Here is a 14,961-nt window from a genome sequence, read left to right on the forward strand (position 1 = left end):
CATCTCTGTCTCCAGTGTAGGCAGGGAGCTCTGAACCCCTGACCTTCTCTCTGGCACCTTGAGCCCATGCAGAACTAGGTCCTGTCCCTCACAACACCATCATACATCTGGAAATTTGGAATGTCCTCCTGAATTCTCATTCTCATATTCTCTCTCTCTCTCTCTCTCTCTCTCTCTCTCTCTCTCTCTCTCTCTCTCTCTCTCATTCCATGGCCCCTTGCAGACCTCCACTACTTTCTTGCACACTACCTGAAAGGACGTGGCTATATCTCTCCTTCATTGCCTTCCTCTGGCAGCTGCCAAGACTTAAACCTCGCCTGCTCTTTTGTTTTTCTTGCAGACCTTCATAAAATGGTTGTGGAATCTCTCTCTGTGTCCATCTTAAAAACCTAGAAAAAGACACTCCAATAAGCAAGTAACTGCCTTGACTGCTAGATAAGAAGTCATTTGCACCATGGATTTGGTCCAGCAAAGGATTTAGGAAAGAACAGGGTGGTGTTGAGGCAAGCGAGTTCCTCTGGCAGAGGCACCTCCAGGGTGATGGTTGAGTCCAGGCAGGGCATCCAGCCAAGCTTTCAAAAGGCCCACCTGCTGGCAAAGACCAGTTCCTTTTGACATGCCCAAGGCGTGTCTCCACTCTGTGGCCGATGGGTTCTGCTGCTACTGCAGGAAGGTGATCTTGCCTATGAGGCTGGAGCTAGGAGAGAGGGAGGATTGGGGCTGGAACTCCTGGAGGACAACACTGGGAGGGAGGACCCTGTGAGCTGAGCCTGAACCCCTAGACACCTGTAGTGGCTGCAGCAGAATGCCCAAGCATTCGTGAAGAGGAAAAGGAGTCTGGGGCAAGGAGCTGAAGCAGGGTAGTCTTCCTGAGAGCTACTGTGTGGCTGGTCTTGGTTCAGGCTGGCCTGAGATCCAGGTAGGAATGTTGGGGGCGTGAGTGAGAATACTTGTGGCTCTGGGTGTGGTAGCCTTTATTCCTCACACTGGGTTCAGTAGGTAGAGGCAGGCTGAACATGATCTGTAGACTAGGCTGGCCTGGAACTCAGTGATCTTCTGCCTCCCAAGTAGTGTTGGGACTAAGGTGTGCACCACCAGCCACCACTGCCTGGTCTATGGTATGGCCTCTCCATACCATTCCTGGAGTTCTTGTCCCAGCTCAAGAGCCACCCTCCCCTCCCAAGGCCTTTCTTTTGCCTTCTAGCCTTAAATGCTGTGATTAAACATTACTAAATCATCACTGCAGAAATAGCAGAGCAAAAACAGAATCCTCACATATTCCCAAACAGCAAGCTGCCCAGCGGCAGCCTGGGCAAGAGATAGTACAAGATGAGATATTGCATATACACATTACAATAGATAGCATCTGTTCTAGGGGTGAGAAGATCTCCCTGGTATTGAACCAGCCCCACTTCCATTGTGCGCACCCTTCATCTCTGCAGGAAGACCATCAAGGGCCACTGGGCTCATGAGAAGGTCTCCCAACTGCCTTGACCCGTTAGGGAGTTCCTGGAACAGTATGACATCCCACCATCCCACTTTAAGGAGCAAGGGTAGAGATGGCTGGAGAGTTGACTCAGCTCTTAAGAGGATGTGCTGCTCTTGCAGAGGACCCCAGTTTAATTTCCAGACTCACACCAGGCAGCTTACAACCACGTGCAACGCCAGCTATTGGAGATCTGTCACCTCTAGATCTCTGGAGGCACCTACACACGCGCGCGCACGCGCGCGCGCGCACACACACACACACACACTTTAAAAAATAATAAATGTTTTAAAGGAGCAAAGCGCAGGGGTCAGAAAAGGACCTGGGGCACAAATATCTAGCCCGAGGTAGACAAGCCTCTTCCTTTCACCTCCCCTCCCACTGCAGAGTGGGGAGATCCGGAATGCTTGCGCAGAAAAGGAAGTCCTCCTGCTCCCAAGCTACTCAGAGGCCGGTGGGACAACAGCATCCACAAGTGGACATTCCACTTCCATTCCTCCACTTTCCCTCTGCTTCTCATCTTAGACCTGAGTTCCTGAAAGAAATGAGAGTTCTACTTCCTGTGTCGGGCTAGGAGAGTTGCCTTAAATATCCTGTGTCCCGTGAGCTCGGATTAGTACTAAGAGCTAAATACAGTGAAAGGAAGAAGAGGTGAGGGGCTCACTCACAGTCCAGGGAAGTTCATTCAGGGATTCCCCCTCCCCTCAGCACTGGGAGAGTGTCAACCAGTCCTGGGTACTTTGAGGTCCTCAGAGTCAGCAGGTCCCACAAAGACGCCCAGACCCTGACAGAAGCCCTCAGCTGCTCCAGTGATGACTCACAGCGGTCGAATTACTTCAAACTTCCCGGTGTGTTGTTGTGACTTTTCCTCTCTCTCTTCTTGTTTGTTGCGTTTGAGAAGCTTTACAATCCTCCGCAGTCTGTCTTTTACGACGATTCCCAACTCTAGTTCGTGCCTCTCCCGCCACTCGGGTCACGTGAAACTTTTTCATTAACTTATAATAAAGAGCGATATAGCGTAATGAAAAAAAAACGAAAGCCGAGAATCCGACTTCAGCTTGCTGCTTACAAGTAGGATTCTGTCAATCTCATAGGTATTTAAAATTACATCTGTATTTATAGAAAACGTATCTATAAGCACCGATAGCGATGGGACGCGTGAGCGATGGGAGGCGTGAGCGGTGGGCTGGGCCGGATCAGGATATTCGTCAACCAGTCAGGAAGCAAGGCAAGGGCTGAGAGGGGTGGCCACACCAGCGTCTACAAAAGGTCCCGCCGCTCAGCAGCCGGACTAGTGGTGCGGTTGCTGAGAGCAATGATTGGCTTCTGCGCGTTGGGCTTCTTGGTCTTCTCTCTGAAACGGAGTCGCCGGTCCTTTTTGCTACTGCTACTGCTGCTGCTGAATCGGTCTTTGCAAGTGAGTAGATACGGTCCTGGGGGGCTGAGATTCGCGTCTGGGGACCGGATCCCCGAGTTGCAGAGGAAAGCCACCGCGCTGTGCGGTGAGCCCCAGGGTCAGCCTGGGCACCGCTAATCAACACCTCTGAACCTTGCCTTTTAAGAGGTCAGGAGAAGGTTGGGGGGTGGGTGGAGCAGAGGCAGGGAAATGGGCAAGGGGGCAGCCAGGAGAACGGTGTCGAGTCGGCTCCGGAACGCCTCCTTTTTTTTTTTTTTTTTTTGCCCCTCTCTTCCGGAAAGCCGGGAAAACTTTCTCCGGTGCTTGACCTGTTGCGCTCTAGTCTCAGTCGTCTATGAGCCTCGGGTGGGTCCAGCCCGGCTGGTCTTGGAGTATAATACTAACTAGTACAAAAGTACCTGTGTGGAAGAGATGGCTGTGCCTTTCGTGGGCCTTTCTGATCTCTGTTAAGTTCGTCCTGAGATCGCTCCTTGTCTCTTTAATAGTAAACTTGAGTGAAACCTAAGTTAGTGGGCAGCCTGATCTACATAACGAGTTTCAGGTCACACAGAAAGGCTGAAAAACAAACAAACAAAACTAGACAATCCTGTAAATGACATTTTGGTTACAACCAACTTAATTTTCTGTCAATTTATGATTTTTACTGGTTAACAGTACTTCTTGCTCGCTCTTGCTGAGCGGCTTTCGCAAAAACGGATGCAGCGCGGGATCAAACCTCCGTTTGAATCTCTTGGGCAAGCCAGCAGCAGATATGCTACTCAGGTGGTTTCCAAGTTCACAGCGCGGGTTGGGGATTTAGCTCAGTGGTAGAGCGCTTGCCTAGCAAGCTCAAGGCCCTGGGTTCGGTCCTCAGCTCCGATTTAAAAAAAAAAAAAAAATCAAAGCCCAAGTTCACAGCGCTTTGAGGGCTTTGAGGGCTGCGAAGAGATTGCACACATCTGTCAGCATCAGGGATGGGATCCAGGTTTCACATGGGATAGCCCTTAACTCTGAAATCTTTGCCCCTCCCTATTAGGACTCTGGAACTCCATGGCACTCCCTGAGAAGTCTTGGTCCTGCATTTTGTCCTCCAGAAATCCCCAGAAACAATCTAAACGATATTAGATTTTTTTTAAGGTTGTTGTAAAGAAAACGTGATGGTTGACTCAAATAATGCCACAAAAAGAAGGTACTTCAAAGAAAGTTTGAGGGTGAGCTGTGTGTGGTAGTGCATGCCCTTAATTCTAGTAATTGAAAGAAGTAGACAGATGTTTGTGAATTTGGGGCTAGCCTGGTCTTCATAGTGAGTTTTAGAACAGCCAGAACTGTGTATGAGACACTGTCCTGTAAAAGTCAAAAATAAAAAGATTGAAGATAGCATCTCTTTAAAGAATAATAAAGAAAAGACTATTCTTAAAGAATATTGAGGACTGGAGAGATGGCTTAGCGGTTAAGGGCACTGAGTTCTCTTCCAGAGGTCCTGAGTTCAACTCCCAGCAACCACATGGTGGCTCACAACCATCTGTAATGGGATCTGATGCCCTTTACTGGTGTGTCTGAGGACAGCTACAATGTACTATATGCATTAAATAAATAATCTTTAAAAAAAAAAGGGGTTAGGATTTAGCTCAGTGGTAGAGCGCTTGTTAGCAAGCGCAAGGCCCTGGTTCGGTCCCCAGCTCCAAAAAAAAAAGAAAAAAAAAAAGAATATTGAAATTTAAAAAAATAGGGGCTGTGTTCGAGGGGCTTGTTTTGGGGTTTTTTGTTTTTTATTTTTTGTTTGTTTTGTTTTTGTCTTTTGAGGACTGTGTAGCCCTGAGTATCATGGAACTTGTTCTATAGACCAGGCTGGCCTTGAACTCAGAGATCCACATGCTGGGATTAAAGACATGGACTATAAAGACATCCTAACAAATCCACTGTCTGACCTGTGGTCATGTCCTTCTTACATGAAAATACAGATGAAGCAGGCAATCTTCAAGGGGGAAAATAGTATTGCCTTCAGGGCAGTGCTGAGAAGTGTCAGATTTGACATAAAATGATGGTGAATATGATGCCAGGATGTAGGTATTGAACCTAGGAACTCTAAAAAGAAGAATCCTGCCTGACGATTTAAGGGCAGAATTCCAGACAGAATAAATGGACGGAGACTACCAGAAAGAGGTGGGGGGGAGGGGAGAGGGAGAGGGAAAGGGAGAGGGAGAGAGAGAGAGAGAGAGAGAGAGAGAGAGAGAGAGAGAATGAGACAGAAACAACAGAGACAGACAGAGGAGACAGAGAGAGACAGAGAAAGAGAGAGAGAGAGAGAGAGAGAGAGAGAGAGAGAGAGAGAGAGAGAGAGAGAGAGAGGGAGGAGAGAGAGAGGAGGGAGAGAGGGGGATCCATCCTAATCTATGAACCAGAAAATCCTGTAGCTCAGAGCTGCGAGGAAGATGAAGCTTGTGAGAACGACACCAGCAACCACACGGTGGCTCACAACCATCTGTAATGGGATCCAATTCCCTCTTCCGGTGTGTCTGAAGACAGCTACAGTGTACTCACATACATGAAATAATAAACAGTTCTAAGGAGAAAGAAAGAAAGAAAGAAAGAAAGAAAGAAAGAAAGAAAGAAAGAAAGAAAGAAAGAAAGAAAGAAAGAAGAAAAAACAGAAAACAAAGCAGGGTTCTCACTTTTTTGTCCCTTGGCAAGTTGTTCCGGCTGGTGCCTCACCTGGAAGCAGCCCCACCATAGGAAGCAGCCATCAAAGCTTGAGGTTTGGATGACAGGATCCTAGAAGATCACAAGCTGTGCTAGAACATGAGTCGCTAGCTGCTAAAAGTGATCTAGGGATGGAGTGGGGGGCATGATACTGCTGTGCAAGCAGCCAAGAGCCACCAGGCTTGGCAGTGATGTATTGTGCAACCTTCTCTGGGCAACTTCAAGCTTCAGAATTTGGTTTCTTTGTTTTTTAAGATTTATTTATTTATTATACATAAGTACACTGTCACTGTCTTCATACACCAGAAGAGGGCATCGGATCCCATTACAGATGGTTGTGAGCCACCATGTGGTTGCTGGGAATTGAACTCAGGACCTCTGGAAGAGTAGTTGGGTGCTCTTAACCGCTGAGCCATCTCTCCAGCCCGGCTTCAGAGTTTTGTAGCATAGCATCAGCTACAGCATAGCATCAGATAGTCCCTGCTGTGCTCTGCACAAGGAGGCCCCATCTTAGTGCTTCCTTTTCCACCATCATGCAAAACATCCTCTGCAGGTACCAATAAATATAAGCTGCCCCTTGTCCTCTTCCACCCACAGGTAATGGCTATGCTACAATCACACTCCAGACAGAGCCTGAACTCCTTCAACTGCGCCCTTGGTGAATACAGGTCTAGTGACCTGTGCTGCAAGATGTGTCCTGCAGGTGAGTTCTTCACTGGAACCCAATGCTGGAGCATAGATGTGGGTGACCTTTGAAACACACCAGAAGCTATACAAGATGAGGAGGGCGTCGATCAGGGAGCTCAACTCAGCCACTGCCTACTCTTTCAAACTCTAGGAAGTGCCTCCTAACCCAAGTACACAGAGCCACACACCCACACCCACAAAGGAGGCCCTCTGTGCTCAAGAGCATTGATATGAGTAGTCATAGCAAAGCCTCACTGATGCAGGGTCACCAACTATCCACCCTGCGAGGCATGAGTTCTATGTTCGTATCCAAAGGCACCCAGCTGAGAGGAAGGTTCAGAAAAGGGAGCCTGGAGGGTGAATTTCATTTACCTGTACTTGCCATGGCTGCCAGGATACCTCCAACCCCCACTGGCACCACTTCCAATGGGGAAAGTAGAGCTGGAACATCTTAAGTAGCTTGCTGTGGTCACACTCTGTCTTGGTGGCAATGTCTGTCCTTGTTCTTACGCTCCCAGCCAACACAGCATGTGTTCTGTATTAGGAACCATGGTTGTGTAATTTTGTTTTTCTGGGGAGATGTGAACACCAACTGTTCACTCCGGATAACAGGAAGTGATCATAATCACTGAGAACAGAGCAGAGAAGTGATTTATCCGAGTATGGTTTGGTGAGCCATTTAGTTTATTGGGGTCGCTTAGGGTGACTAAGGTAACTGCATATTGTAACCATACCCCAGCATAGGTGACAACTTATTAGAGCTGTATGCCCAATGCTTCTGCGCAACTTACGGGGAGCCAGAGTCTCTTTTCTAGAGATTGTTTAAAGTGTCCTGTGGCTGTGAGAAAATACCATGACCACAACTTTTATATAGGAATGCATTTATTTGGGGCTGAATTACAGATTGAAAGGTTTAGCCCATCATCACAAGGGCTGGAAGCCTGACGGCAGGTAGGCTTGAAATAGATAAAATGGTGTTGGAGAAGTAGCTGAGAGTTCTATGTTCGTGTCCAAAGGCAGCAGAAAAAGGCAAACATTTGGACCCCTGAAACTGCAAAGACCAGCCCTAGTGACACACTTCCTCCAACAAGGCCACACTTCTTCATCCTTTCAAATAGTGCCACTCCCTGGTGACCAAGCATTCAAACATATGAGCCTATGGGAGCCATTCTTAGTCAAACCCCCCACACTTAGTGCTTCTATAACCCTGGGCAGAAGCCTTGTGACTCTGGTAACTTCACGAGCTTCAGAGCCTCCTAAGCTTGAGTGGCTTCCAGAGTCCTCTCTTCAGGAGGCCCCATTTAGAGAAGTAACTCCACAAGAGCCTCTAAGCTCAGGAGTTTTCTCTAAGGACCCAGAATATGCAGAAAAGTTGCCACCCTCCTAGTTAGAACTCATTGCGACCAAAGGTTAAAATGACCACCACAACAAGAAGAAATTAGACTTCCTGATGGCAAAGATCAAACATGCCCCAAGGAACCCCACCCCCCTAATCTTCAGGAAGTAGTCTAGTGATGATGTCACCCCTTTCTGACCCCTGACTTTATTCAGGGATCTCTTTCCCCTCTGTCCTGTTTTCTCTCTCATCTAGTGTTAGGGGGTAGAAAGGGTGGAAGAAAAGGGGTACAGAAGGGAAGAAGAGAAAAGAACCCATCAAGTAGCCAAATCTGTCATTTGTCAATACAAATGTTCCAGAAATCTTGTCATGCCCCAGACTGCCATGGTAACTGAAGGCCTGTCATGGTGACATGAAGCTGTCCTGGACACCCTATCTCCTGCTCTGTCACCCCAGATAAATCCTTTAGCTTTTTGTTCCTTAGGCTCCTGTGCATAGCAGAGCTCTCCTTGCAAAGTCTAATTCCCAGCTGTTGAGAGAGCTGAGCAAGTCTGTGTCCAATGTAGGGAGAGTCATGTAGGGCCTGAGGGCAACTACTTATAGCTAGCTGTAAGCCTCAGTTTCTCCCCTCCTTCCTGGAGCAGAGCAGAGGGGTTCCTCTGGATACAGAACATAGATGTGTGGTAAATAAAGATGTGCACTAGTCTTGCCAAGTCCAGTCTCAGTCTGGATCCTCTGCAGGGACACCATGGCAGCCCTTGCCAGTCAGAGTCAGCCTGTCCCCTGCTACCTCCTGACAGTCCTTCAGGAGAAGGCCATCTCCTGATACCAGAAGACAAGTAGGTTTGAAGCCAGTGCTGCAGACAGTGGCAGGCACTACAGGGGCACTGTACTCTGTCCCCAAAACTGGCCACTCACGTCGGCCTCAATCCCAAAATTTAGTGCTTGATTTTAACATTCTTTTATGGTCACTCATGTTCTCGTTTCAAGTTGGTTCGTTTCAAGAAGAAAACAGGGCTGGAGGGGTGGCTCAGCAGTGAAAAGAGCTTGTTTCCCAGTACCCACATCAGGCATCTTACAACCCCCTGTAGCTCCAGCCCCAGAAGTTCCAGTGCCTTCTTTTCTCTCTATGGGTACCTACACATATAGGTGCAGACAGATAACACACACAAACACAAACAATAAAAATAAATCTTTAAAATTACAATCAACTTCTGTAAATGAAGATTTACTGATGACCAAATAGAGTCAAACACAAGATGTCCACCCAGCTTGACCCACCGCAGGCCTAGCTGAAGACCTGGACTGACCCTGCTGCATCCCACCGCTGGCAGCTCTGACCCCATCATGTCTAAGTCTCCTCTCCAGTGGATTCTGTATGTCTCTCACCTTGTGCTAGTGTCTGGGATTGTCTTTCAGGGAACACATAAGAGTCACATGTTTGCTGGGCCTGATCGTTTCCCCATAGTTTATTATTTTCTTTACAATTAATAGGAAAGAAATTCCAGAGCCACCTAAACACCACTACCATCACCTTCTCCTCCTCTTCCTCCCTCCTCCTCTTCCTTTTGCTCCTCCCTCTATTCTTCCTCTTCTTCCCTTTTCTTCCTCTTCCTCTTCTTTCTCTTCCTCCTTTCTTCCATTTCCTCCTTTTCTTCATTCTCTTCATTCTTTCCTCTCCCTACTTCTCTTCATCATCATCCTCTTCCTCCTCTTCTTTCTTCCTTCTGCATCTTCCTCCTCTTCCTCCCCCTCCTCCTCCTCCTCCTTCTTTGGTTTTTAGAAACTTGCTTCCTTCGTGTAGCCCTGGCTGTCCTGGCTTTGTAGACCAAGCTACCCTATAGCTCACAGATATCTGCCTGCCTCTGCCTCCCAAGTGCTTGGATTACGGGTATGTGCCACCATGCCTGGCTTCAGTTGAACACGTGTAGCTTGACAGCAGAGCCTGAACCAAGAGGTACAAAATGGTGCCAGGAGAACCTGCTAGGACAACAACAACAATGAAAAACTGTCCTGCCTTTAGGAAAGGCATGAGGAACCGAGGCAATGGTGTTATTGTGAGTTCAAGGCCAGCCAGGACTCCTGATTGAGCCTTTGTCTTAAAAAAAAAAAAAGTAGAAAAAAAAATCTAGGCATGGTAGCTCAGACAAATTGCCCCAGCACTCAGGAGGCTAATGCAGGAGGATTGCTATGAGCTCCTAGCCAACTGGAGCCATACTGTGAAAGCCTATATTAATGATTAATCCCAACAACAACAGCAAAAAGAGGCCTGAGAAAGAAAGTTCCTGGTAAGTGACAAGTTTATGGGGCAGTAAATGGAAGTGACCTGACTTTACTTAGGTCTCAACTGCCTCTGGGAACACTGGGACTGCTACTCAAAGGGAGAACGTGGGGCTTGAGGTCCCCAAGTCAGTTACTTGTGCCTTAGACGCTGAGCTCCTAGGGAACCAGGAGGTCATTCTACTCACCCCAGGTTAGCTTGGTTCCTAGTCCCCTGGGGGTCAGATATCCACAGGACTGAGTACAGCTCAGGGAGCCAGCAGCCCTTACAGAAGATCCTCAAGCAGTGTGTGACAGCCCAGAGATTATTTTGAACTTGTGCTAAAGACGCTAAGCCTACCTAGAGCCACCTAGCCCCTTATCCCTGTGTACCTGGAGCAAGGCTTACCTCATCTGTCCTGATCCCCAGGTATGTTTGTCCAGGAGCCCTGCACGATTCCTCATACCCAAGGACAGTGTGAGATGTGTCCCCCAGGATCGTTCTCGTTCTCAAGGAGTGCTAATGGCCTCAATTCTTGTATACCTTGCTCCACCTGTACTAAAGGTGAGTATATGACTGAGCAGATGCCGGACAGCTGTGAAAGCCAGCAATAGCGTCAGAAGCATGTTAGTCTGGTACTGGGATGGAATATTTATGACTGATGGATGCCAGGATGCAGCCAGAGAGTCCCCACTGGCAGAAAACTTATTTCTTACAGATGGGCACGGTTGTGCAACATTTAATCCCAGCACACAGGAGGCTGGTCTCTGAGTTGGAGGCTACCCTGTATATACAGTCAGTACCAGGGCAGTTCTAAAGGTTACACAGTGAGACCCTGTCTCAAAATCAAACCAAGGCAAAAATTATTCATTATGAGTAAGAGGGACTCAGTAAAAAACAATGTCAGAAAAATCATTATCACAGCCTTCTGCCATTTTTTTTTTTAGATAATTTTCCTCCTAATTATCAATTGAATGCAGAAAGTAGGGAAACACATGCAGGTACCTAGAAAAATAACCCCTCCATGAATTAGCAGTCATGTGTGTAAGTTCTCAGACACAGAGAAGGGCTTAAAGAATAGGCCAGAGGGCACAGGGATCCGGGAAAGAAGTGGAGAGAAGAGGCCTACACATGCAGAAGTCTTGACAGGATACAGAAATGTAATAAAACATTTTTCAGAAACTTGAAGCAGGCTGAGCATGGTGGTATATGCCTTTAATCCCAGCACTCTGAAGGCAGATCTCTGTGAGTTCAAGGCCAGCCTGACCAATATAGTGAGTTTAAAGGCATCCAGAGCTACATGTGAGACTCTGCCTCAAACAAAACAAAACAAACAAACAGACTTTAAGCAATTGCTGGTGGGATCGGTGCAGCTTAGTGATAGAGCACTTGCCTAGTGTGCAAAAGACCTGGGTTTGTTCTCTGGCATTTTTGGGAGGATTCTGTTCTGTGGGTGCATGCATGTGTGTCTGTGTACACACTCCTATGGCACCGAATCATGTTAAACTAAGTGACAAATACTACAATATCTCATGCTTCATCCCTGTCGTTTGCATCTACTAAGCACAGAGATGGAAGCAGGCTGAGTGTAGGGAGGGGCACATATCTCTGCTCCCCAGAGCTCGGTCACTTCAGTGTGGTGCCTCATTGGAGAAATTAGGATCCAGTTCTTCCTCCCAGCCCCATGCTCCAAGAAATAAGACTCAGACTCAAAATATATTTTCAAATACCTTGGCCATATAGCTAGGCTCTTTTCTAGCTAGATCATAACTTTAAATAACCCATTCGTCTTAATCTACACTCTACCACATGGCTGGTTACCTGTACTCAGGTACCGTGTGTCTGTCCCCTCACATCTTTCCGGACCAATCTCCTTCCTGGCTCTATCCCAGAATTCTTTCTCTCTCCCGGTTGTTCCACCTCCTATTTCCTGCCTAAGCCATGGACCATCAGACTTATTATTGACAGGTGCCACATCCATCTAGGCATAAGACATTCTCTCTACACAGCCTTATCTATGTCGTGAGTTCTAGGACATCCAGGGCTACACAGAGAAATATTGTCTCAAACAAAGCAAAAAGACAGAACCATATTCCACAGTCACAGATTCCCCTGATGCTGTAAGACATCTGCAGAGAGCTGGGCCAAGAGCCCTCTCCGCCTATATTCCCTGCTGTACTCTGAGAAAGGACACTGCATAGCTTCAGAGAACGGTGAGAGGTAACGTTTATAGCTTGAGTGTTTATGGTGCACTGAACTATAGGCACAAGGTTAAAGTGGAACACCCCAATAGGAAAAACTATCTTCTTTTATAAGCCATTGAGTAAGTCTCAATTAAGAGAGGTGTACGCCCAGAGCCCAAGGACCCTCCAGGGGTCTGCTCACATGGTCACGAGGTGTTCTTCAGCAAATAATAAGGCAGTTAAATAAAGCACCTTCGGAGACGTCTGACGGGGAACCTTGTGGGGCAGCAGTGGGCCTACAGAGCAGGACCACCAGTGACGGAGTCCTCAGGACAGTTGGATGTTCTTACACAGGATGCTGAACAATGGACCTCCTAAGCCATCATCTCGGGTCTGGGTACCACCCTGGAGGCCCGAGGATGAGGATGCTCACAGCAGAGCTGTTTATCACTCAGTACATCTGTGATGAGGATGTGAAGCTTTTACCAGGACACACTGTGTGCCTTTCAGGTGACAGTGGGGTCTGTGTTCATATGTGAGGGTTCTCACCTCAACCTGTCCCTATTCTTCCCTTGATTGCAGAACAGGAAATGGTGGCCGACTGCTCTGCCACCAGTGACCGGGTATGTCAGTGCCAAACAGGTCATTACTACTATGACCCGAAATTTCCAGAGTTTTGCTGCCCATGTACCACGTAAGTACCACTGTGGCCTGGGTAGGTGGTAGGTTGCCTGAATAGCCTCTTATGTCCAGGGAGAGGGACAGTCTGCATCATACTTTGTCAGGCGACATTGTGCGGTGGATACTTTGTGGTCTGGGTGGTACAGGACGTCTTGCTGGAGATCTCCATGGCTAATGTCCCTTGAGACAAAGTAGACAGCACCTGACAAGGGACTAGGCTTTCCTGAGTGATGTCTTCCAGAGGGCTCTTGGGTGTGTTTGGCTTTGGAAAGGCTGGTTTGGGAAGGTAGGACCGGGTTAAACTGTGTGAGGGAAAAAAACTGCTGGGCAAGGTTTGGGGAAATCCTGTTGTTTTGCCCCTCAATAAAAGAGACAGTGTCTGGGACCAAAAAGATGGCTCAGTGGTTAAGAGCACCAACTCCTCTTCTAGAGGTCCTGAGTTCAATTCCCAGCAACCACATGGTGGCTCACGACCATCTGTAATGCGATCAGATGCCTTCTTCTGGTGTGTCTGAAGACAGCGGCAGTGTACTCATATACATACATAAATAAATAAGTAATGTTTTAAAAGACTTTTTAAAAAAGAGACAGTGTCACTCCAGTCAGATGGAGTTGTTGAGTCCTCAGACCACTAGAGGGCGCCAGTACAAGGCACATCCTCCCTCCAGAACACTGCTTTAGATCTTGGATCATAATGCTGCTGCCTGATGTGGTATGGAGTGGCATCATGGCCTGCTGGACATCTTGTGCTGCTGATGGCAGGAGGGTTCTGGCAGGAAGAACTGAGGGTGTCTCTCTGCAGGTGCCCCCAAGGAATCCCTGCCCTTCAGGAATGCAACCCCACCAACGACACAGTGTGCCGTCAGTCTGCTTCAAGTAAGACAGGTTTGTTTTTAATTACTATGACTATCTTCTTACTGAATGAAAATTTACATACCATAGCATTAACTGTTTCAAAGTGGATATCAAAGTGACACTGAATGTCCCCCAAAAGTATATCTCTGTTAGACCCTGACCCTCCCAGGATGATCTACCTCAGTGGCCTGGCCTATCTGAATTGTTCACAGAGGTAGAGTCACCATATGTCACTTTAGTGTCTGGGTCCCTGAACATCATGTTTTCTTTTAAAATATTTTACACATATGGGTGTTTTGCTGCATGTATGCCTGTGCCATGTGTGTGTAAGAGGTGTCAAATTACCTAGGACTGGAGTTACAGATGGTTGTAAGCCACCATGTGCATGCTGGGAACTGAACCTGGGTCTTCTGCAAGAGCGCCTTAACCACTGAGCTACCCAAGCATCATGTATGGAGGCTGATCTAGACTGAAGCTCTGTCAGGGCCTCATACCTTTCCGTGGCTGAATCATCCTGTACAACCCACATTGTCTTGTTCCTATGTTGATGGGATTTTTTAATAATTCTTTATAATACATAGACCCTTGCACCAAACATTCAGTGGGGGAAAGGGCAGCCTTTTCAATAAATAATTCTAGCAAAAGAGCCTATACCTGTGAAAGAATGAAACTGGAACCCTGTTTAACAACATATGCAAAAATGAGGGCTTGGAGTGAACCTCAGTGGCAGGGTATTTTCCTGGCATGCATGAAAACCTAAATTCAATCCCCAGCACTGCTAAAAAAAAAAATACAATAAATTCAACTGGGGCACACTGGTCATGGCTTATAATTTCAGCATTCTATTCTTGAGCTGACCAACTTCTTGTTTTTCTCACTTTTAGATTCCAGAGACCGGGTATTCCTACCAGTTTCCCTATTGCTGGGCATTTGTCTGATGTTGGTTGTCTGCTGTATCATAAGACGATAATGGTTCTACAGATGTTGTCTTGGCTATCGTTTTATTGTATGAAGAAACACCATAGAGGCAACTCTTTTTTTTTTTTTTTTTTTTTTTGAGAGAGAGACAGAGTTTCTCTGTGTAACCAGCCCTGGCTCTCGCTGTCTTTGACTCATTTGTAGACCAGGCTGGCCTCATACTCACAGAGATCCAGACTAAAGCAACTCTAATAAAGGAAAACATCTAATTGGGACTGGCTTACAGTTTCAGAGACTCAGTCCATTATTATCATAGTGGGGAGCATGGCAGCATCCAGGCACACATGGTGCTGGAGAAGGAGCTGAGGGTTCTGCATCTTGATCTACAGGTAGCAAAGGGAGACTGTGTGCCACACCAGGCAAAACTTGAGCATAGGAGACCTCAAAGCCTGTCCCCAC

At 47.3% G+C, this 14,961-nt stretch overlaps 1 protein-coding gene across 4 annotated transcripts; it reads left to right on the plus strand.

The window, feature by feature from the left end:
- The first annotated feature begins 894 nt into the window (after positions 1-894).
- Positions 895-14,635, plus strand: LOC116893614 (tumor necrosis factor receptor superfamily member 22-like). Of its 4 annotated transcripts, none has more exons than XM_032895325.1 (6): positions 895-919; positions 6,180-6,285; positions 10,295-10,429; positions 12,631-12,742; positions 13,532-13,614; positions 14,469-14,635. In XM_032895325.1, the coding sequence occupies exons 2-6, from the start codon at positions 6,183-6,185 to the stop codon at positions 14,552-14,554; spliced, it is 519 nt and encodes a 172-aa protein (XP_032751216.1). In that variant the 5' UTR covers positions 895-919; positions 6,180-6,182; the 3' UTR covers positions 14,555-14,635. The 4 variants fall into 4 exon arrangements, with proteins under 4 accessions (XP_032751216.1, XP_032751213.1, XP_032751214.1 ...); XM_032895322.1 differs by lacking the exon at positions 895-919 and adding an exon at positions 2,770-2,903; XM_032895323.1 differs by lacking the exon at positions 895-919 and adding an exon at positions 2,770-2,903 and having other exon boundaries at positions 13,532-13,605.
- The last annotated feature ends 326 nt before the right edge of the window (positions 14,636-14,961 follow it).

Source organism: Rattus rattus, chromosome 2, assembly GCF_011064425.1.
Source record: "Rattus rattus isolate New Zealand chromosome 2, Rrattus_CSIRO_v1, whole genome shotgun sequence".
Lineage (NCBI taxonomy): Eukaryota > Metazoa > Chordata > Mammalia > Rodentia > Muridae > Rattus > Rattus rattus.

Bases quoted from the DNA above. Each gene is read 5' to 3' on its own strand.
- LOC116893614 (XM_032895322.1), top strand. From the start codon at position 2,802: ATGATTGGCTTCTGCGCGTTGGGCTTCTTGGTCTTCTCTCTGAAACGG. The intron at 2,904-6,179 runs GTGAGTAGATAC...TTCCACCCACAG, and splicing joins TGCTGAATCGGTCTTTGCAA to GTAATGGCTATGCTACAATC. The intron at 12,743-13,531 runs GTAAGTACCACT...GTCTCTCTGCAG, and splicing joins TTTTGCTGCCCATGTACCAC to GTGCCCCCAAGGAATCCCTG.